The sequence below is a fragment of the Crocodylus siamensis genome, chromosome 1 (assembly GCF_052110815.1).
Source record: "Crocodylus siamensis isolate JL-2025a chromosome 1, ASM5211081v1, whole genome shotgun sequence".
In the NCBI taxonomy this organism is placed as follows: domain Eukaryota; kingdom Metazoa; phylum Chordata; order Crocodylia; family Crocodylidae; genus Crocodylus; species Crocodylus siamensis.
Window position 1 is genome coordinate 4,621,430 of NC_143395.1, and position 15,930 is coordinate 4,637,359.

General features: G+C 44.9%; 1 protein-coding gene across 1 annotated transcript in view; it reads left to right on the plus strand.

Moving 5' to 3' along the window:
* Positions 1 to 15,930, plus strand: part of PKHD1 (PKHD1 ciliary IPT domain containing fibrocystin/polyductin) — a 407,856-nt gene that overhangs the window by 48,430 nt on the left and 343,496 nt on the right. Inside the window, exons 21-27 of the mRNA XM_090030582.1 lie at positions 107 to 291; positions 726 to 864; positions 7,798 to 7,952; positions 8,390 to 8,574; positions 8,878 to 9,000; positions 10,587 to 10,692; positions 12,852 to 13,130. Of these exons, the coding sequence (XP_089886708.1) occupies positions 107 to 291; positions 726 to 864; positions 7,798 to 7,952; positions 8,390 to 8,574; positions 8,878 to 9,000; positions 10,587 to 10,692; positions 12,852 to 13,130 (1,172 nt within the window). The remainder of the gene's footprint in view (positions 1 to 106; positions 292 to 725; positions 865 to 7,797; positions 7,953 to 8,389; positions 8,575 to 8,877; positions 9,001 to 10,586; positions 10,693 to 12,851; positions 13,131 to 15,930) is intronic.

The window sequence follows — 15,930 nt, forward strand, 5'->3', positions numbered from 1 at the left end:
GATAGTAGCCCTTACACCAGCACTCACTTAGGATATTTAGGCAGTTGTCCAGGTAGGTGATGGATTGCAATGGCTCTTATTAAAATGTTGTTTTAATACCTCTCAGCTGGGAGTTTACATGTGTTGACCTGTGGAGGAGCTGTGTGAACAACTCTGAACTCCTCTTAGACCGTCAAGCAAACTCAACAGTGCTGGTGCATCAGGTTGTCCTGCTGCTCCCTGGGGTAGATGAGGAACCACCTGGAAAGTTTTACCTTGATGAAATAATCATCTCGGACAGACAAGTAACTGGTAATTTCATCACTCTGTTTTTGCGAATGCCATTTGAAGCACTAACAGAATATCCATGGTCATCAATGGACCTGCTCTGAATCTTTTTTTGGAGAAAAAATAGTTTTTAAAGAACCTGAAATTGGAGTTTTGTGAAAAAAAATGTTGGCTTTTTAAAGAAAACTAACTTCTTGGCATCCTAATTGATTTTTTAAAATTGCAAATGTTATCAACTTAGCTCTCAATAGTTTTAGCTTGCTGCAAATACTGAAAAGAAACATGTTAATAACTTCAAGGATAAAAGAAAAACAGATGTAAAATTTATGAAAAAAAAAAGATTTGTGAAAACCTAACAAGAAATGGGTCTGCTTCCAACTCCATAAAATTGAAGCTGCTTAGGAAACAAGCCAAAATTGTTCATCCCTAATCAAACCATATTCTTTTTTTCCTTTCAGTTTTCCAAAGGGACCCCAAACCAGCTCATCCAGGGGGGAATATTATAGAAGCAGTGTCTGTGGTTGGGTCACCCCCCATCTACAATGTGTCCTTGCTGGTGGCTGGCTGTGGTGGGCATCTCCCTCTTTTCTCACTGAGGTATGGACTGAGTGCAGGTTGTCTCACATCTATTTATTGCCAAGTTCCTTGCACCTCATTTTAAAGCATCTAGCTACTATCAGAGGTAGTATAATGGGATACAGAGACCTTGAACCTGATCCCATTGGGCAAGTCCCGCATTTCTGTCCCTTGTGGAGAAATGATATTTCCTGATTTTTGTTCTTTCTCCATTGACTGTCCTGTGTGCAGGTCTTCCCCTGCCCTAGCTATCCATAGAGAGGATTCAATGTCACCAGGAATATCTACTTGCTAATAGGGAGGTAGGGTAAACAGAACAGCGAAAACTGTAAGCCATTGAGATAAGGGAAAATAAAGAGGGACCAGAGTCTGATCGCTGGATCCAAGCCCAAGATTGCTGGGCTATGGGGAAGTTTGGATCGAGATCAGGATGCCATGTCTGGATCTATTGCCACGCTACCCTGGAGGCTAGTGGCTAACGAGTCCTGACCCCTGATGGAGTTCAAACTGGGATTGTATGATAACAGCCCAATCTTTCTCAAACCAACCGGTCACCTCCCTGGCCTGTGCACAGTAAAGACCTTGCCAATTGGCTTTCACAGCTCATAGGGAGAAGCCATTCATTGTATTGTTACAATTTTTTTTGGCCCCTGTGGTCAAGCTGAAATCAGTTATTTGTGCTTCTGTAGCACTGAAGGACTCCAGCTGGGATCACGGCCCCTCAGTACTAGGTGCTGCCCGTATTCATAGGCAATGAGAACCTGTGCCACAGCAAGTTGATTAAAAAACCAAACCAAACCAAGGTAGATTCAAGAAGTTTTGTTAATCCATTTTACAAATGGAGAACTGGAACCCAGCAGCATGAATTGGTTTGCCCTTGGTCTTCCAAGGAGCTTGTGGAAGAGGGAGCATTCAGATCTGGATTTCTAGAGTTTTAAAAGAACGTTTTAAACAAGAAAACATCTTTCTCCTTGCTCCATGACTATCTCTCCAGAGTCCAACTGGAGAGTCCTAGTGAGGGGGTTGTGAATCAGACCAATCTGCCCCTGCCTCTGTCTGCATGCTAGCCCAGAACTAGCAAGAGGCTGCTGGAAGACAGAGGTAAACTGTTGATGACAGGGACCATCTCTTTGCTGTGTTGTACCATAATTGGTGCTTATGGTGCTAAGATATGTATGTACCTGGACAGAAATACACATAACTATGTAAAACGATTCTGTCTACAACTTCTATTTTTCCAAGAGACACCTGCTTGTTCCCACTTGTTCCTCAGTAATAGTTGCTGGGGCCCACCCCAGTGTCATCCACATGTGAAGGCACTGGTGTGCTCAGAGCTCCCAGGTAAACTCACAGCACTGCTTCCCTCAACCTCCCACATACTTGCATGGCCCTTATCACAATATTTTATCCTCACAATGTTGTAGCATGGTAGAGGAGTGCCTTTGTTCCCATTTTACAGAGAGGATCAGGACTAGAACAAAAAAAGGATGTATCCTGCCTCAGGCAGGGAGTTGGACTAGATGACTTCTGAAGGTCCTTTCTAGCCCCACGTCCCTATGTTCTTCTGTATGAGTCTATGTAAATGCCTCATATTTAGGTGTTACAGAGGTTAAATTTTCTGGCCTTCAGAGTAGAATCTGGAATCCTAAGAGGGGACCAACTTCCCTAGTCAGGGCATGGCAGTGGTGACACGGAGGGGATGCATGTGCACCCCCTGACCAACCATGCTCGATGCTTAGGCTATGGGCAGGGGGGGCAGGCAAGAGAGCTGGTGCCCCCCTGAAAGTGCTGGCCAATCTCTGCGATCGCTGCAGCTTCTTTTGGGAGCGGCTACAGTGATTGGCCAGTGCTTGCTCCCAGAAGAGGCTGCAGCCACTCCTGGCAGCATCTGCAGCGATTGGCCGCAGTGGGCTTGCCCAGGGGGACTCCCCCAGTCCACAGGGTTGCTTGTGGGGGACCTCCCCTCCGGTCAGCAAGACTGGTCATGGGGTGGGGGGGGCATGTGCCCCCCCGACTAAGGCAGCACCAGTCTCCCATGGGGCATGGAGAGAATTGAGTGTTTCAGTATGGGATTCCAAGCAGACAGTGAGAACTATCTAGTAGGGGATGTGGATAGATCTGAAATCTTGTCCCTCATTTCGCTTTACCCAGGGCTGCAGGGAAGCACCTTCATCCCCTTAAGATCTGCTTCCCAGAATCTGCTCCTCTAAGGGCGTGTGTAGACAAAATGAGGGGTATGTGTGCACAACACTTTAAAGCGGGTTAAATGTTTTTGCACTGCTTTAATGGCATTGGTGTTTGCATGTGTCGGCAGCTTATTGCGCATTAATTCCAGCTGTTGTAGCACATGCAGTGGCATAATACACCTTAAAGGACTTTGGGGTGCAGCAAACTAAAACCCCTCAGGAGTTTTAGTTTACTGCCCTACAGCCGTGGAGCAAAGCACTGGGATCTGTGTGGCTCCGGGGCTGTGCAGCTTGGGAAGGCAGCCTCCACCAAAGGGAAAAAAAAAAGAAGCAGTGAGCCTGATCTTCCCCAACCCCGAGCCTGCCTGCGTGAGCTGCACAGGGACCTGGTCCTTCACTCTGTGGCTGTGGTGCCCCCCTAGACCACCCGAGGTGGGTGCCACCTGGGGGGTGCTGCCACTGCCGCAGAAGGAAGCACCAGGCCCCCAACTGCAGCTCAGGGACCGCTCCACCCGCTGGCAGTTCACCTTCCCCTCCCTGCCACCAGAGAGACAAGTAAGTCACAGGTGTACATGACACAGGATTTACTTCACCCTAAATTGAAGCAGTGATTTTAAAAACTCCCCACTTTAATTTAGATGAAGTAAACCCCTGTTTCGTCTACACATGCCAACATCTAAGCATGGTTGTCACAGAGATGAGCAGAGGTCTTTCTTTTTAGTGGTGGTGTCTTTTATGTTATCATCTAGTGCAGGGGTCTGCAACCTACAGGGCATGTCTACATGAGACACTTATTGTGCCTAATGACACTGCAGAGTAGCGTGGCAGTTAAAAATTATGCTAATAGCCTACTGTGCGGTGTTATTAGGGTAATGCATAGTCAGCATCATGAAAAAAACCATGCTTCAATGCTACTGTGCAGTAACTGTAGTTACTGCATAGTAGCATTGGCGCATGGTTTTTTTCATGATGCTGACTGTGCATTACCCTAATAACACCGCACAGAACTGTAGTTACTGCACATTTAGTTAGTAACTGATTAAACTAAATGTGCAGTACCTAAGCAATCAGGAGTCATAGTAGAGATGATATGGATCTTCTAAGCCCAAAAAAGTGGCTTGTCTAAAGTCCCACAAGAAGTCCATGGCATTGAAAAGGGGATTGAGCAGAGGCACCTAACTGCCAAGCTGGTATCCTGAGCACTACAGCACTGTTCTTCCTTCCTTGCGCAGTGGCAAGGCATTTGAAATGGGTCTTGAGGGTGAGTTATTGTTGGATGCCAAAATACACAGCTGGAGAGATGCTGTTGTAAAAGTGCCCAGGCTCTTCTGGGAGTGACAAAAGTCCCAGGCACGAGGTTATACAAACCTAATTTTCTGAAGTGCTGAGTACTCACAAGTCCTACAGAAGCCTATTGCTGCTGTGAGCTCTCGATACCTTTGAAAACCCAGACCTCTGCAGCTGAAAAAAGCTGCCACTCTAGCCAACAAGGCTAGAAATGGACAGGTTTTAGTTTCTCCACAACTGAAAGGGGTTTGCCAAGAGAGAATCTGTTCAGTGTCAAGGATTTCTGCTGCAGTCATGCAAAGTCCAAGGCGGTAGGGTGATGCATTGATCATTTGGACAAAATCATGCTACAAAACCAGCCAAGCTTCCCAGCATCATAGATTAGCACAGCACCGAGGGGCTTAACTTGTAAACAGATCTCCTGTGACTGCATTTGTTCTCACCGGGAGTTTTTAAATAGAAAGCAAAGTTTCACAACAAAACCCAGGCCATGCATGGCAGGGACAAAGTGGAGTAGGCAAATTCAGACTTGAAGCAGTTTTTTTTTCTCTCTCCTGTACAAATAGGAGAGTAGTGAGCAGGAAGGTGTGAATGATTTTACTTCTATGTATAGCATTGCTGAGATTCATGCTGGACCATTGCTCATAGTTTTGAAAAAGACATCTTTAAAAGGATGATGAATAGTGAGAAAGAGCAGAATTGCAGAAAGGAGTCGGGCAGGAGAGAATGCCTTACGACGAGAGGCTTACAGCTCGCTGTGCTGGTCTCGTCTAAAAGAAGACCAAGATGCCACTTGATTACCCTGAATAACAGGCAGTCCTTGACTTACAACATTTCAAGTTACAACATTTCGCACTTACAGCGATTATAAATGGATGCCCTGTTTCGACTTTCTGATGCCGGTTTCGATTTTACAATGCTTGATCCAATGCCACGCCACGCTGGTGAACAAGTTTGCTGCATTGCCCATCTCCCTGGAGAACATCTGTCCAAACTTTCTTGGACGCTTCCTTTAAGAAGGACGACAAGACTCCAGAAAAACCTGCAGCCAAGACTCCTGAGAAGACTCCAGCAAAGAACCCTTCAAAAAGTCCAACCAAGTCACCTCAAAAAAGTCCTTCTAAATCAATATGATTGCTATTTACAATATAAATACATTAATCTCACTATATTACTCATCTATAATTGATAGAGTAGAAAATTCTGGGCTGTTTTTGGTGAAAATAGTGTATTGGGCCTTGGCTCAGGAACCGATCCCCCATTTATAACGCTATTTCCTATAGGAAAATCAGTTCCAAGTTACAACGTTTCGACTTCAGACGCGGTTTTCAGGCACCAATTGTGTCGTATGTCCAAGGACTGTCTGTAAGTATTTTGCAAAGGGAAAAATGCTCGGTACTGGAGGGCTTGCTAATCTACTGAAGAAAATGTAGCTAGAACCAATGATTGAAGCTAAAGCCAGGTTAAATAAAATGAGAAATGAGTTACAGCTTTTTGACAATCCGGGTGATTAATCACAGAAACAAACTTTCCAGGGAAGTTGGGGATTTTCCATTTTACAATGTATTCAGATCAAGGAGTGGGAGATGTCTTGCTGGACAATCTGCTTTTGTTGAAGCACTAGCTCTGTTTCAGCCAAACTTTAGGATTTGTGCAAGGAGAACTGGTAAAATTAAATACCCTGTAATATGCAGGAGATCAGATTAGATGAGCCAATGATATTATCTGCCTCTACAAGTCACATTTGGGATCAGAAAGGGATTGAACTCCACAGTCAGATCAGCATAAGTTGTGGGGGGTTTGTATAGGATGGTTTAGTTTGAGATAAACCTGCCTTGAGCTGGGGGTTGGACTAGATGACCTCCTGAGGGCTTCCAAGCCCTACTTTTCTGTCACTGTGATTCATAATTTTAGGAATTAGAAACCTGGACCACTGAATCACCTAGGTGTTGTTCATATCAGTTGCCACAGGGTGACACTATTGCACACAGTTTCAATGGACACTTCCCCCCCCACGCGCACAAGTAGAAATTGGTTTATAACTTAAAAAATAGCAAGAGGAAGGTTCTGTGTTGCAAGCAATGCAGATAATTGCTTCGGGGCATAATACAGATGTACTGAGATTTTGAGCACATTTGTTGAAGTTGCATCTATAAATACTGCTTTGAACTTTCTTATCCGTGCCTTTGACATTGAAAACCTGCACTTATTCTTTGGTGAAGGGATGCCCTGTTAGTTCTCTGTTTGTCCAGGGTCTGGCACACATGGTCTTGACTTTCCATCGCTGTAGACATAAGAATAACACATAATTAGAGCATATTATCATAAATCAGGAAACACTGCAGGAATGTATCTGACTCAAAAAGTGAAGTTGTTTTTTGATGTCACCTGCCTTATTTTCCACCATAGTTGAGGCAGGCCTCATGGAAGCATAAGCAGGGAATATCCATGTCTGTCCAGGCAGCAAATTTCCCCCACCTGTATCCTCAAACACTTCCAAAGGACACCGTCTGCATAAATTCCCAGGGGTGCCTGCACCATGGCACACAGCGTTGTGTGTAGTGCAGGGAGTGCTGCTTCTCAAGTCATATAGGAATGATTTCTATTCTATTACTGTTTTCTAATACTGCTTTGCTCTTCTAATGTAGGGCCTGAAAGAGCTTTAAAAATATTAACCAAGTACCTAAAAAGTCTCATTCAAACTGAGCAGGATGATGACTTTTTTGGGTAGGTAACATTCAGGACAGAGAGCTTGTCCCATGCTTAAGGAGTCAACTGGGGACTCGAAGGACCCACATTTCATGTCCTTCATTATCAGACAGATGGTTAAGACTTTAACATCAGTCAGTCTCTTTGTAACTCCATTCCCCTTCCAGAAAATGAAGATAATAGCACTTCCCTACCTTACAGTGTTGTCCTGAGGATAAGGATACCAACATCTGTCAGACCCTTAAACAGTGCAGTAATGGGCCGTTGATAACTACTTACGATGGGGCAGATGTGGGAAACCTGGGTGGGTTCTGGTCCTAGCTCATCCATAGGCCTTCTGCGTGGCTCTGGACAGGTCTCTTCCTCTCTCTGAGCCTCAGTTTCCCCGTCTCTAAAATAAGGCGAACGATGCAAAAGGTGTTTGTGAGCTTTAAGCCCCAGTGAGGCAAGGCCTGGGACTTCTGCACTGACATTGTCCCATTGCACGGGAAGCACGTTGGAGCTGGATTTGAGCTGGAGTTCAGTTTGACAGTCTCAAACAGGGCCAGACACAGCAGTGTGCAGTCAGATTTTGTGAGCCTAACCCTCCTGATTCAGTGCTTACTTTTCCATAGCTACTTCTGAAGAGTTCGGCAGGTTAAGGGACTACCATCAGCTGAAGCCCAGTTAGAAGTGCCCACAGCTGCTGTGTTCACACTGGATAGTGTGATGTGGAGGGTACATAGGACCTCCTGGATATTGATGTCTCTGTGTGTCAAACTCTTTCTTGCAGGGGAACCTTGCCCTCTCAGGGGTCTGAAGAAGATGATTCTCTCTTTGCTTCCCTGGAAAATGCAAACATCAGCCTGAGGGTTCAGAGACTGCAAACCGCATCCCCACCTATTGGAGGGACCTTCCAGATCCTGCTGCCTAATACTGTGATATCAGGTACAAAGAGGGTTGAAATGACCTTTACTTGGCAAGCCAAGGTAGGGGGAGATGAGGTTTTCTTCCTTGGGAAACCTTCTTACAAAGGGGAGGCTGGCAAGCTAGTTCCTTTGGTGGCAGACAATAATTCTTCATCTTTAACATCTTCAAAAAACTGTGGGAGAAAAGAGAAGAGGAGAGAACATTTTGACACGATGATTTAGAGACTGCTCCAAAGCCTTTTGCAGTTTAAATCCATTGATTTTGGTGGGCTTTTGACCACTTCCTTAAAGTGGGGTTTTTCACAGACAGGCGCCCTGTAATACAACATTTGGTCTTCTGCATGTATTTCTAGTGCATCTATTACTACAGAAGCCAGGCCCTTTCCCTTATTAGGATCACGCAGGCTTGGGACTGCAGAGAGGCTGATACCTGTTGTTTTGCAATGCCCTTCCCAGGTGTCCCCATTCACATCTCTTCCCATCATCTTCACAAGCTCCTGCAGAGCAGCACCGATAACTCCACAGCACACTACTTCAATGCCAGTGATTTCACAGTGACCAAGGACTCGAGCACGTGTTACGAAGCCATCTGGACGCTGACCTGGAAAGCAAAGACTGGGGACTTGCCCAATGTTATCAGTGTACGCAGATTTCTTGATTTCAGGCTTTGCTGCAACTTGGAAGGTGCCAGTTGGCACAGCTGTATTGGCAGGAGTGGCATGGAAGAAAGCCTACAAATGGTGGTAGTATCGTAGGGGTGTTGTGACGATACATACGCTACAAAAAGCAAAGCTGTTGGTGCTATGACAATGGGGGTCTTAGAGTAGCTAGAGAAAATGCTTCCAGTATTGCATCGCGTAACTGTGAACATGGATTGTGTGGATTTGAATTGGTCACTGAATCAATTGGCAGCTTGTAAAATAAAATTCTTCACTCTTGACCAGGTCTCTGCTGAAAACCTCACTGGACTGAATCCCACTGTCACTGCTCGGGTGGTTTATGATGGCGGTGTGTTTATGGGACCCATATTTGGTGACATGCTCGCCACCTTGAATAACTCTACGCAGGTGAGTCAGTGCTTGACCATGCTTCCTGTAGATGAGTGGGGCAAGAGTTTTAAAGGAATTTGGGTGCTTGGCTCCTGTTAAACTCAAAGAGCATTGAGCTCATAAGTATCTTTACAAATTTGGCCATGGTTGCTTGCTGTTTAATAGCCAGATCCTGCCATGCTGCACTTATTAAGCAAGATTTTGTTCCATTTCAGTCAATGAGACTCATGGCAGAGCAAGATGTTCAGTCGTCAGGGGCAGGGGAGATAGCCCTCTTCTTACGGCAGGGGTTTAGGATATTGTTATCTCTGGCTTTATATCCCCAAGTGAACTGTTACTGGATTCTGCAGTGATACCTTCCAGCTACTGGAGTCCTGGTATAATTAATGGCACTGGTGGGGCTATTACTTGAGCATGGTGACATAGTGAATGGTGGGCAACCAGGGCACCAACCCCAGGCAGCCACTTAGAGGAGGTGCAATAACAGCAGCTGCCACAGGATATTCACCAAGAGACACAGAGACACAGGATACTCATCAAGAGAAACCTGTAGTCCAACCCAGTAAATGGTGGTTCTTATATTCTTATGTTTCTTACAGCATGCTACTTGGGGCATATTAATTTACTCTGTGCTTTGGCAAAGTAAAATTAGTCTGGGCTGAGCTCCATGAGGTCACAGCTGGTCTGCCTCGGAGTCCTGAGTTAGTCTGGGTATCTCTATGCTGCACTGTAGTGAACAGTACAGACATACTATAGGATGGATAGACTGCTTGAATGCACGTATAAATGTGAATAATTTCTGTACTCGGGCTTGCTTCTCATCTGAAGAATTATCTTGGTTTGATACCAATGCCACATGAAAGTATATCTCAATCTAATTCTGTGTGCGACTATGGAGAAATCACACTTTCCAGGTCCAGTGCTGTGTTTCTTTGTCACAATCTGCTTCTCATACTCCCTTTTCAGTTCAGTAGGACTATGTGAGACAGAGGTGGGATCATTTGGTTCTCTGTGCATTACCTGTTCAGACTGCCAAACCTTTATCCTGAGGGATAAGGTATTGTTTGCCCTGGCTTTCAAATCCCAGGGAGAGCTCTGCAGTGGAAGCAGATAAAAATAAAATAACTCTGGACTACTATGCTAATCAGATCTGATTGTGAATTTGCTATAAATATTGAGTGCCACATTGCAGTTTTACTATGGAAGCAGCACAGTAAAACTGCATGTCAAATGGTATGGAAGTTGAGTGTAGGATAATAGAAAGCATCAGGCTATCAACTGGGAGGAAGAGTTAGGACAACTAGGGGCCTGGGTGGAGTTATGAGACGTAAGAAAGGATCCAACCAGCATCTAGAGAAGTAATCAATTTAGACCCCCCAAAACTGGGTTCTGGCTTTCTTAAGATGAGCCTTAGAAAACTTTGCCGTGAACTTGAGTAGCAAAACCTGAAGCCAGGTGTAAATTTTCACTGTAAGGTGGCAGTGAACCCTTAAGCTAGGTGAGGTTGGCATGATCCTGGGTTCAGTTGTCAGGGTTTTGCAGAACTCTGTTAACAACCTTGGTCCTCTTCTGTTTGGAGTAAAACAATTTCTCCATTTCTTCAGGTTGTTGTGGTGGTGAATGAGGTCCTAGCCAACTGCTCTGGTTCCTGTTCCTTTCGCTATTGCCAGGAGGCGACCCCTTTAGTCAGCGATGTGGAGTATTTACTAGGTAACAGTATTTCTGCTTGACTGTAATGACTGTAGAAATTGCTTTTCCACTTGATGCTAGAAATAGGCCTGTAACATGCCTTCCACTGCAGTAATGAGGTTTCCTGCCTGGCTCACCACCTTGGTCCTACCTCATTACCCGCCTCTGGCCTCCCAGGATTTGCCCACACCATTATCTCACCTGCCACCCTTGGATGTTAAAATTCATGAAGCTGCCCTAGGAGGCAGGAGTGGGTTTTGGGGTAGTTGGTTGTTGGGGATGAAGCCCCTCTTGGCCTTGATACATGTTAACCTAGCTGAGTTCATTCTGCCCAGGGCCCACTGAGTCAGATCCCCAGGCTTGTGGACCCCAACTTCCCCTACGGCCTCCTGGCTATGCCCCTCATGGGCTCTGGGCTTGCACCCTATCAGTCTTTACTGCCAGGTATTCAGTCCTCTGACATGAAACGGTCCTTCCTCCGAAACATTTGGGTTTTTGCTCAACATAGCCCACTGTGCTTTAGGCCCTGGGGTGCTCTGTGCTGGGTGCCCCTGCAGCACCCGGTGGCCTCTAATCCTCCCCTTATAACCATATTCGGTTATCCCATTCAAACACAAATCAAAAGCAGGAGCGTTCACTTCCAAAACATAAAGCTCCCAAAACACAAGCTCCTTTTCAGGGTTCGTCTCACCCCGCAGTAGCACCAGTGCAAATGTTTGAGGCACTAGCTCTTGTTGCTGGTGATTCAGGGTTTCTTCTGCCCTTTGGGTCGCATAGTCCTTTCTCCCCAGGCAATCCAGACTAGCTGCTCCCTGGATCTCTGCCTCCTATAAATCCTATGGGTAGACTGCCCCTTCCTGGGCCAAGACCAGGGATTATGAGCCTCTCCCTGGGTCACTTGACACTTTACTTCTGCCCCAGGCCTGCCAATAGCTGCATGTACCTGCGGTGGGAGGCCCCTTGTTGCCATTAAGTCTGTTCGAGGGGCTGGGGTAGCCAGTGGACCCTGGGCTGTCTCCCAGTAATGGGGAAGGGGCCTCTTACAGAGTCCCAAACAACTGCCTTGCACCTGGGCACCCTAGAGCAGGGGTGGGCAAAATGTGGCCCGTGGGGCTGGATGCGGCCCGCCAGGCCGTTCTATCTAGCCTGTGGGGCCCCTAAAAATTTGGAAAATTAATATTTATCTTCCCCTGACTGCCTGTCATGTGGCCCTTGATGGCTTGGCAAAATTTAGTAAGCGGCCCTCCACCCAAAATAATTGCCCGCCCTGATCTAGAGCTTTGGAAGCTGAGGGGTCAAATCCAACCGTGAATCTGAATTCTGCAGTGAGCTGCAATCAAGCTATAGATCTGAAGAATAAAAAATGAACTTTAGGAGTTTCACATCTGGATTTGGGCCTGAAGTTTATTGTTTTGGTCCACTTGTTTCCATATGTCCAACATATGATCCTCCAGTGCTTTGCAGCTCATGCAACTTTTCTGTACTTTTGTAATGATTGTATGAAGTGCGGCCATTCAGACTATTATTTGTATTCAACAGTACAGTGCATGCTGTGATGGAGAAGCAGGCCTTGTAACATAAGCTCCACCCCAAATTTGGCAAACTTCAGATTTTTTGTCAGTGAAATAGTAAATTCCAAACAAACCAAAAATATTTGGAACTGTGTAAAGTTTTCTGTTTAGAAGTGTGTGGGTAAAAGAACCAGTTGAAATCCCCCAAATCCAAATATTTCAGTGCATTTAATAAAATGGACTCCAAGGTGGGTATATTGCTTCATGGGAGTTGTAGTGTGGAAGTAATATCCCTAGTTTTCCTTTGGATCATGAGTCTCCTATAATGCATGGCACAGAGCTTGGTCAAAAGAAATTCCATGTTGCATTCTGGGACATGCAGTGCGAGCCGCTGTACAAACGGAACAAAACTACAGTCATAGTCTCAACAAATACACAATAAATGTATAAGACAAGAGAGAAAGTTGATATACACAGATAGGGGAGTGCAATACAATAATGGGATGCTTTTTATTCTGTTGTGGTAATGTTGGGTGCTCAGATAATTATAGTGGTTTGTATGTTGTGAATGTTTAGGTATAGAAGGACGGGCAAAAGCAGCTTCACTGCTGTTCTTTGTAGGCAGACTTGGGTATTGAAACTTTCAGTTTGGTTGGGTTCATCTTTCAGATGACGGACTCCACACCAAGGTTTTTATCAGGGGATCTGGCTTCACTGCGGACCATCAGGCACTGAGGATATTGGTGAACGACACAACCTGCAATGTCACTGCTTCAAACCAAACTGATTTAGTTTGTCAGATGAAAATGCCACCAGTAGGACTGTATTGGATTATGTTACTGGTGAGACCCTATGGCTTTGCACTCAATGCTAGCACGGGCGGGGACATCTATCTGAGAATTGAGCCAAAGCTGGTAGCTGTTGAACCATCGAGAGCTTCAGAGATTGGTAGGTCTGAATGCAAAACAAGCTCTAACCTGAATATCTTTAACATGACAGGGTGTGTTTTTTAGCACCAGTGCACAGGGATTTTAGTGGGACCCATCCGTCTAGGAGAGGGCTGGCTAGGTATGTTGCCTTATGGAGTGCAGTTCATTTTTTGGGGGTGGCAGGAGGATATTTTCAGCTAAAAAAGCATTGTCTCCCTCATTGTAAGGGTGTCTGGAGTCACCCCAAGGAATTCTAGTGCTAGTGAGAAAGGAAGTGGCTGGTGATGCCTCCTGTGGGGAAGGAGGTGGTTTACATGGTCATAAATCAGGAAGGGTGTGGATCTAGGAGGCCCTGTTTTTCAAGAGGTTGTCCATGTCCTCCATCTGGTGGAGATGCAGGCTCTCTTCCTGTGAATTGTGTGTTCTTAACCTGAGTTGCAAGTACGTTCCGGGGGATCACAACCACACTCCCTTTTTATGGCTAGGTGGGGTGGAAGTCCTGAAACTTTTAACAGGGGTCATGATAAGGGGAAAGTTGGCAACTACTGCTGTAGATCATTAAAAAAAGCAGGTAAAATTCTTTGGCCTTGATTTTCTTCCAACAACCCATCTCCCATCTCAATTACAGTGATCTTTCTTTCATTAAAAAGCAAGCAAGTATATTATTATCCTACTTTACATATGCTTTGAACATTTATAATTGGAAAGAATTACAGCTTCCATCTGTGGTTTTAATTTCTTCCATTTAAAATACCTCTCTTCAGTTCTCACAGAAGGCACTCATAGATTATTTCATTTCATATGGGTGTAAATATGAAAGTCTCTGATGTTCATCTTTACAAAATACACACAATCAGGTTACATTTCATTGGGGATGTTGATAAAAGAGCTACCACAAAATTCAATGTAAAAATGTCTTCCCATTGTTGCCGGCTCAGAAAATTTGACCTTTTGGAAAGGGGAAGCTGGGGAGTATCTTGTATTGCTCTGTAGTGATGTCTCATGTCAGTGTAGCATCAACTGTAATGGGGTTCCAAAGGCAGATCGATCGATTGATAGATTGATAGATTGATCGATCGATCTATCTATCTATCAAGAGATAGAAAGATAGATATAGATATTTATATATACTGGCTTATAGTAAAGCAAATCCTATATTCTGCACCTTGATGAGGAAGAAATTTTATATATAGAGAGAGAGATAGATATAGATACAGATAGCTACAGATAGATCTAGCGATATCTATCTAACTATCTATCTATCTATCAATAGAGAGGTAGATATAGATCTCTCTCTCTCTCTCTCTCTCTATATATATATATCTCCCTATCTCTCTATTAATAGATAGATAGATCTCCCTTTGGAACCCCATTATGGTTTATGCTACATATCTATCTATCTATCTATCTATTGTTAGACCCCGACTCCATACAGCACCCAGTGACTAGGGAGACGACGGTCCAATTGCCCATGGATCCTGATAATTATTAGCCAGAGCAGGCAGAGAGCAAACACCAGCACACATTGCTTGCAACAGCTTTATTGAGAATGGAGACAGCCTCGGCTGAGCTCCCTCAGAGAGACAGCCCATGAACACAGGGAGCAGCACTGAACAATAGTTTTTTCCCACATTTATACGCTTTGGTTTATACTCATTAACATTCACTCCACCTCCATCCCTCCTTCTGTTCCACCCATTTCTCCTCCTATCTCAAGCTCTGCCTCTGTTTACTGTTTTCTTCATTAGCATAGAATTGCCTATACATTTTACTTATTTTTTTGCTACGAGTGCATGTCTAAGACCTTGACTCCTGCTTTTCAGTCAATGGGAAGACTTTGACCAAAACCTGGAAGCTTCTGGAGGCTTCTTCACCAATCACCATTCACCTTTCCGCATATGTTCATCTCAGGTTTTGTTATCAATTACATGTTGTTTTTCACATTCCAGTCTGTTTTTCTGTCTAAGGTTGTACCATCTTCCACCTTTTTTGGGCCCCTGTATCTTCTTTTGTTCCTCACTGTAGCTGGTTCATAGCACACAGAGTTACTGGCTGTTTTTTCCTCATAAAATGAGAAGATAATTCACACGGTTAAGATAATTACTTAGCAAAAGCAAATGGCTGGCTTAGATATCATTCTGCCTTGTGGTCAGCAGCTTTTGCTAGGTCACAGGTCATGCCTTTATTCAGCTGCAGATTCAATGCTCCCCAAAAATCCAAATATTGTCACCCTGACATATATCTATATCTATATATATAACATTTCTTCCTCATCAAGGTGCAGAATATAGGAATTGCCTTACTAGGAATGAATAGTATGTCACTTTTGGAGCACTGAGGTCCCAATCCAGCTCTACTATTAGCTGAGCTAGTAGCGCTTGGCTAATGGTCAGCCATGCAAGTGGTATTGTGGGTTGCTTATGTAGATTTTAGGTCCTGTTCCTTCATCTCAGCCATGTCTGACTCCCCACCCCAAAATGGTTGTGGTGGCAGAAGAAGCCCCCACTCCCCTTAGCCCAATTGTTTAATGGTTTGGACACTTTGCTGGGGAAGGGGGGAGGTAGGTTCAAACCCCTCTGGTTGAGGGAGCTGAGAAACTGGTTCACCCTCTTCCTGGGTAAGTGCTGTTACTAAGCCACTGGGCTAAAATGGGAGAGCTTTCTCTCCCCATCTCCTCTGTTTAATAATCTCTAATTGTTTTTTATCCAGTGACTGATGTTGCGGGGAATTGCACAGGCTTTGTCTTCCCTGTATGCTCACTATCGAACATACTTTCTGAGCATGCTTGGAAAGGCACGATGAGTTGTTCAGGAGGGAGT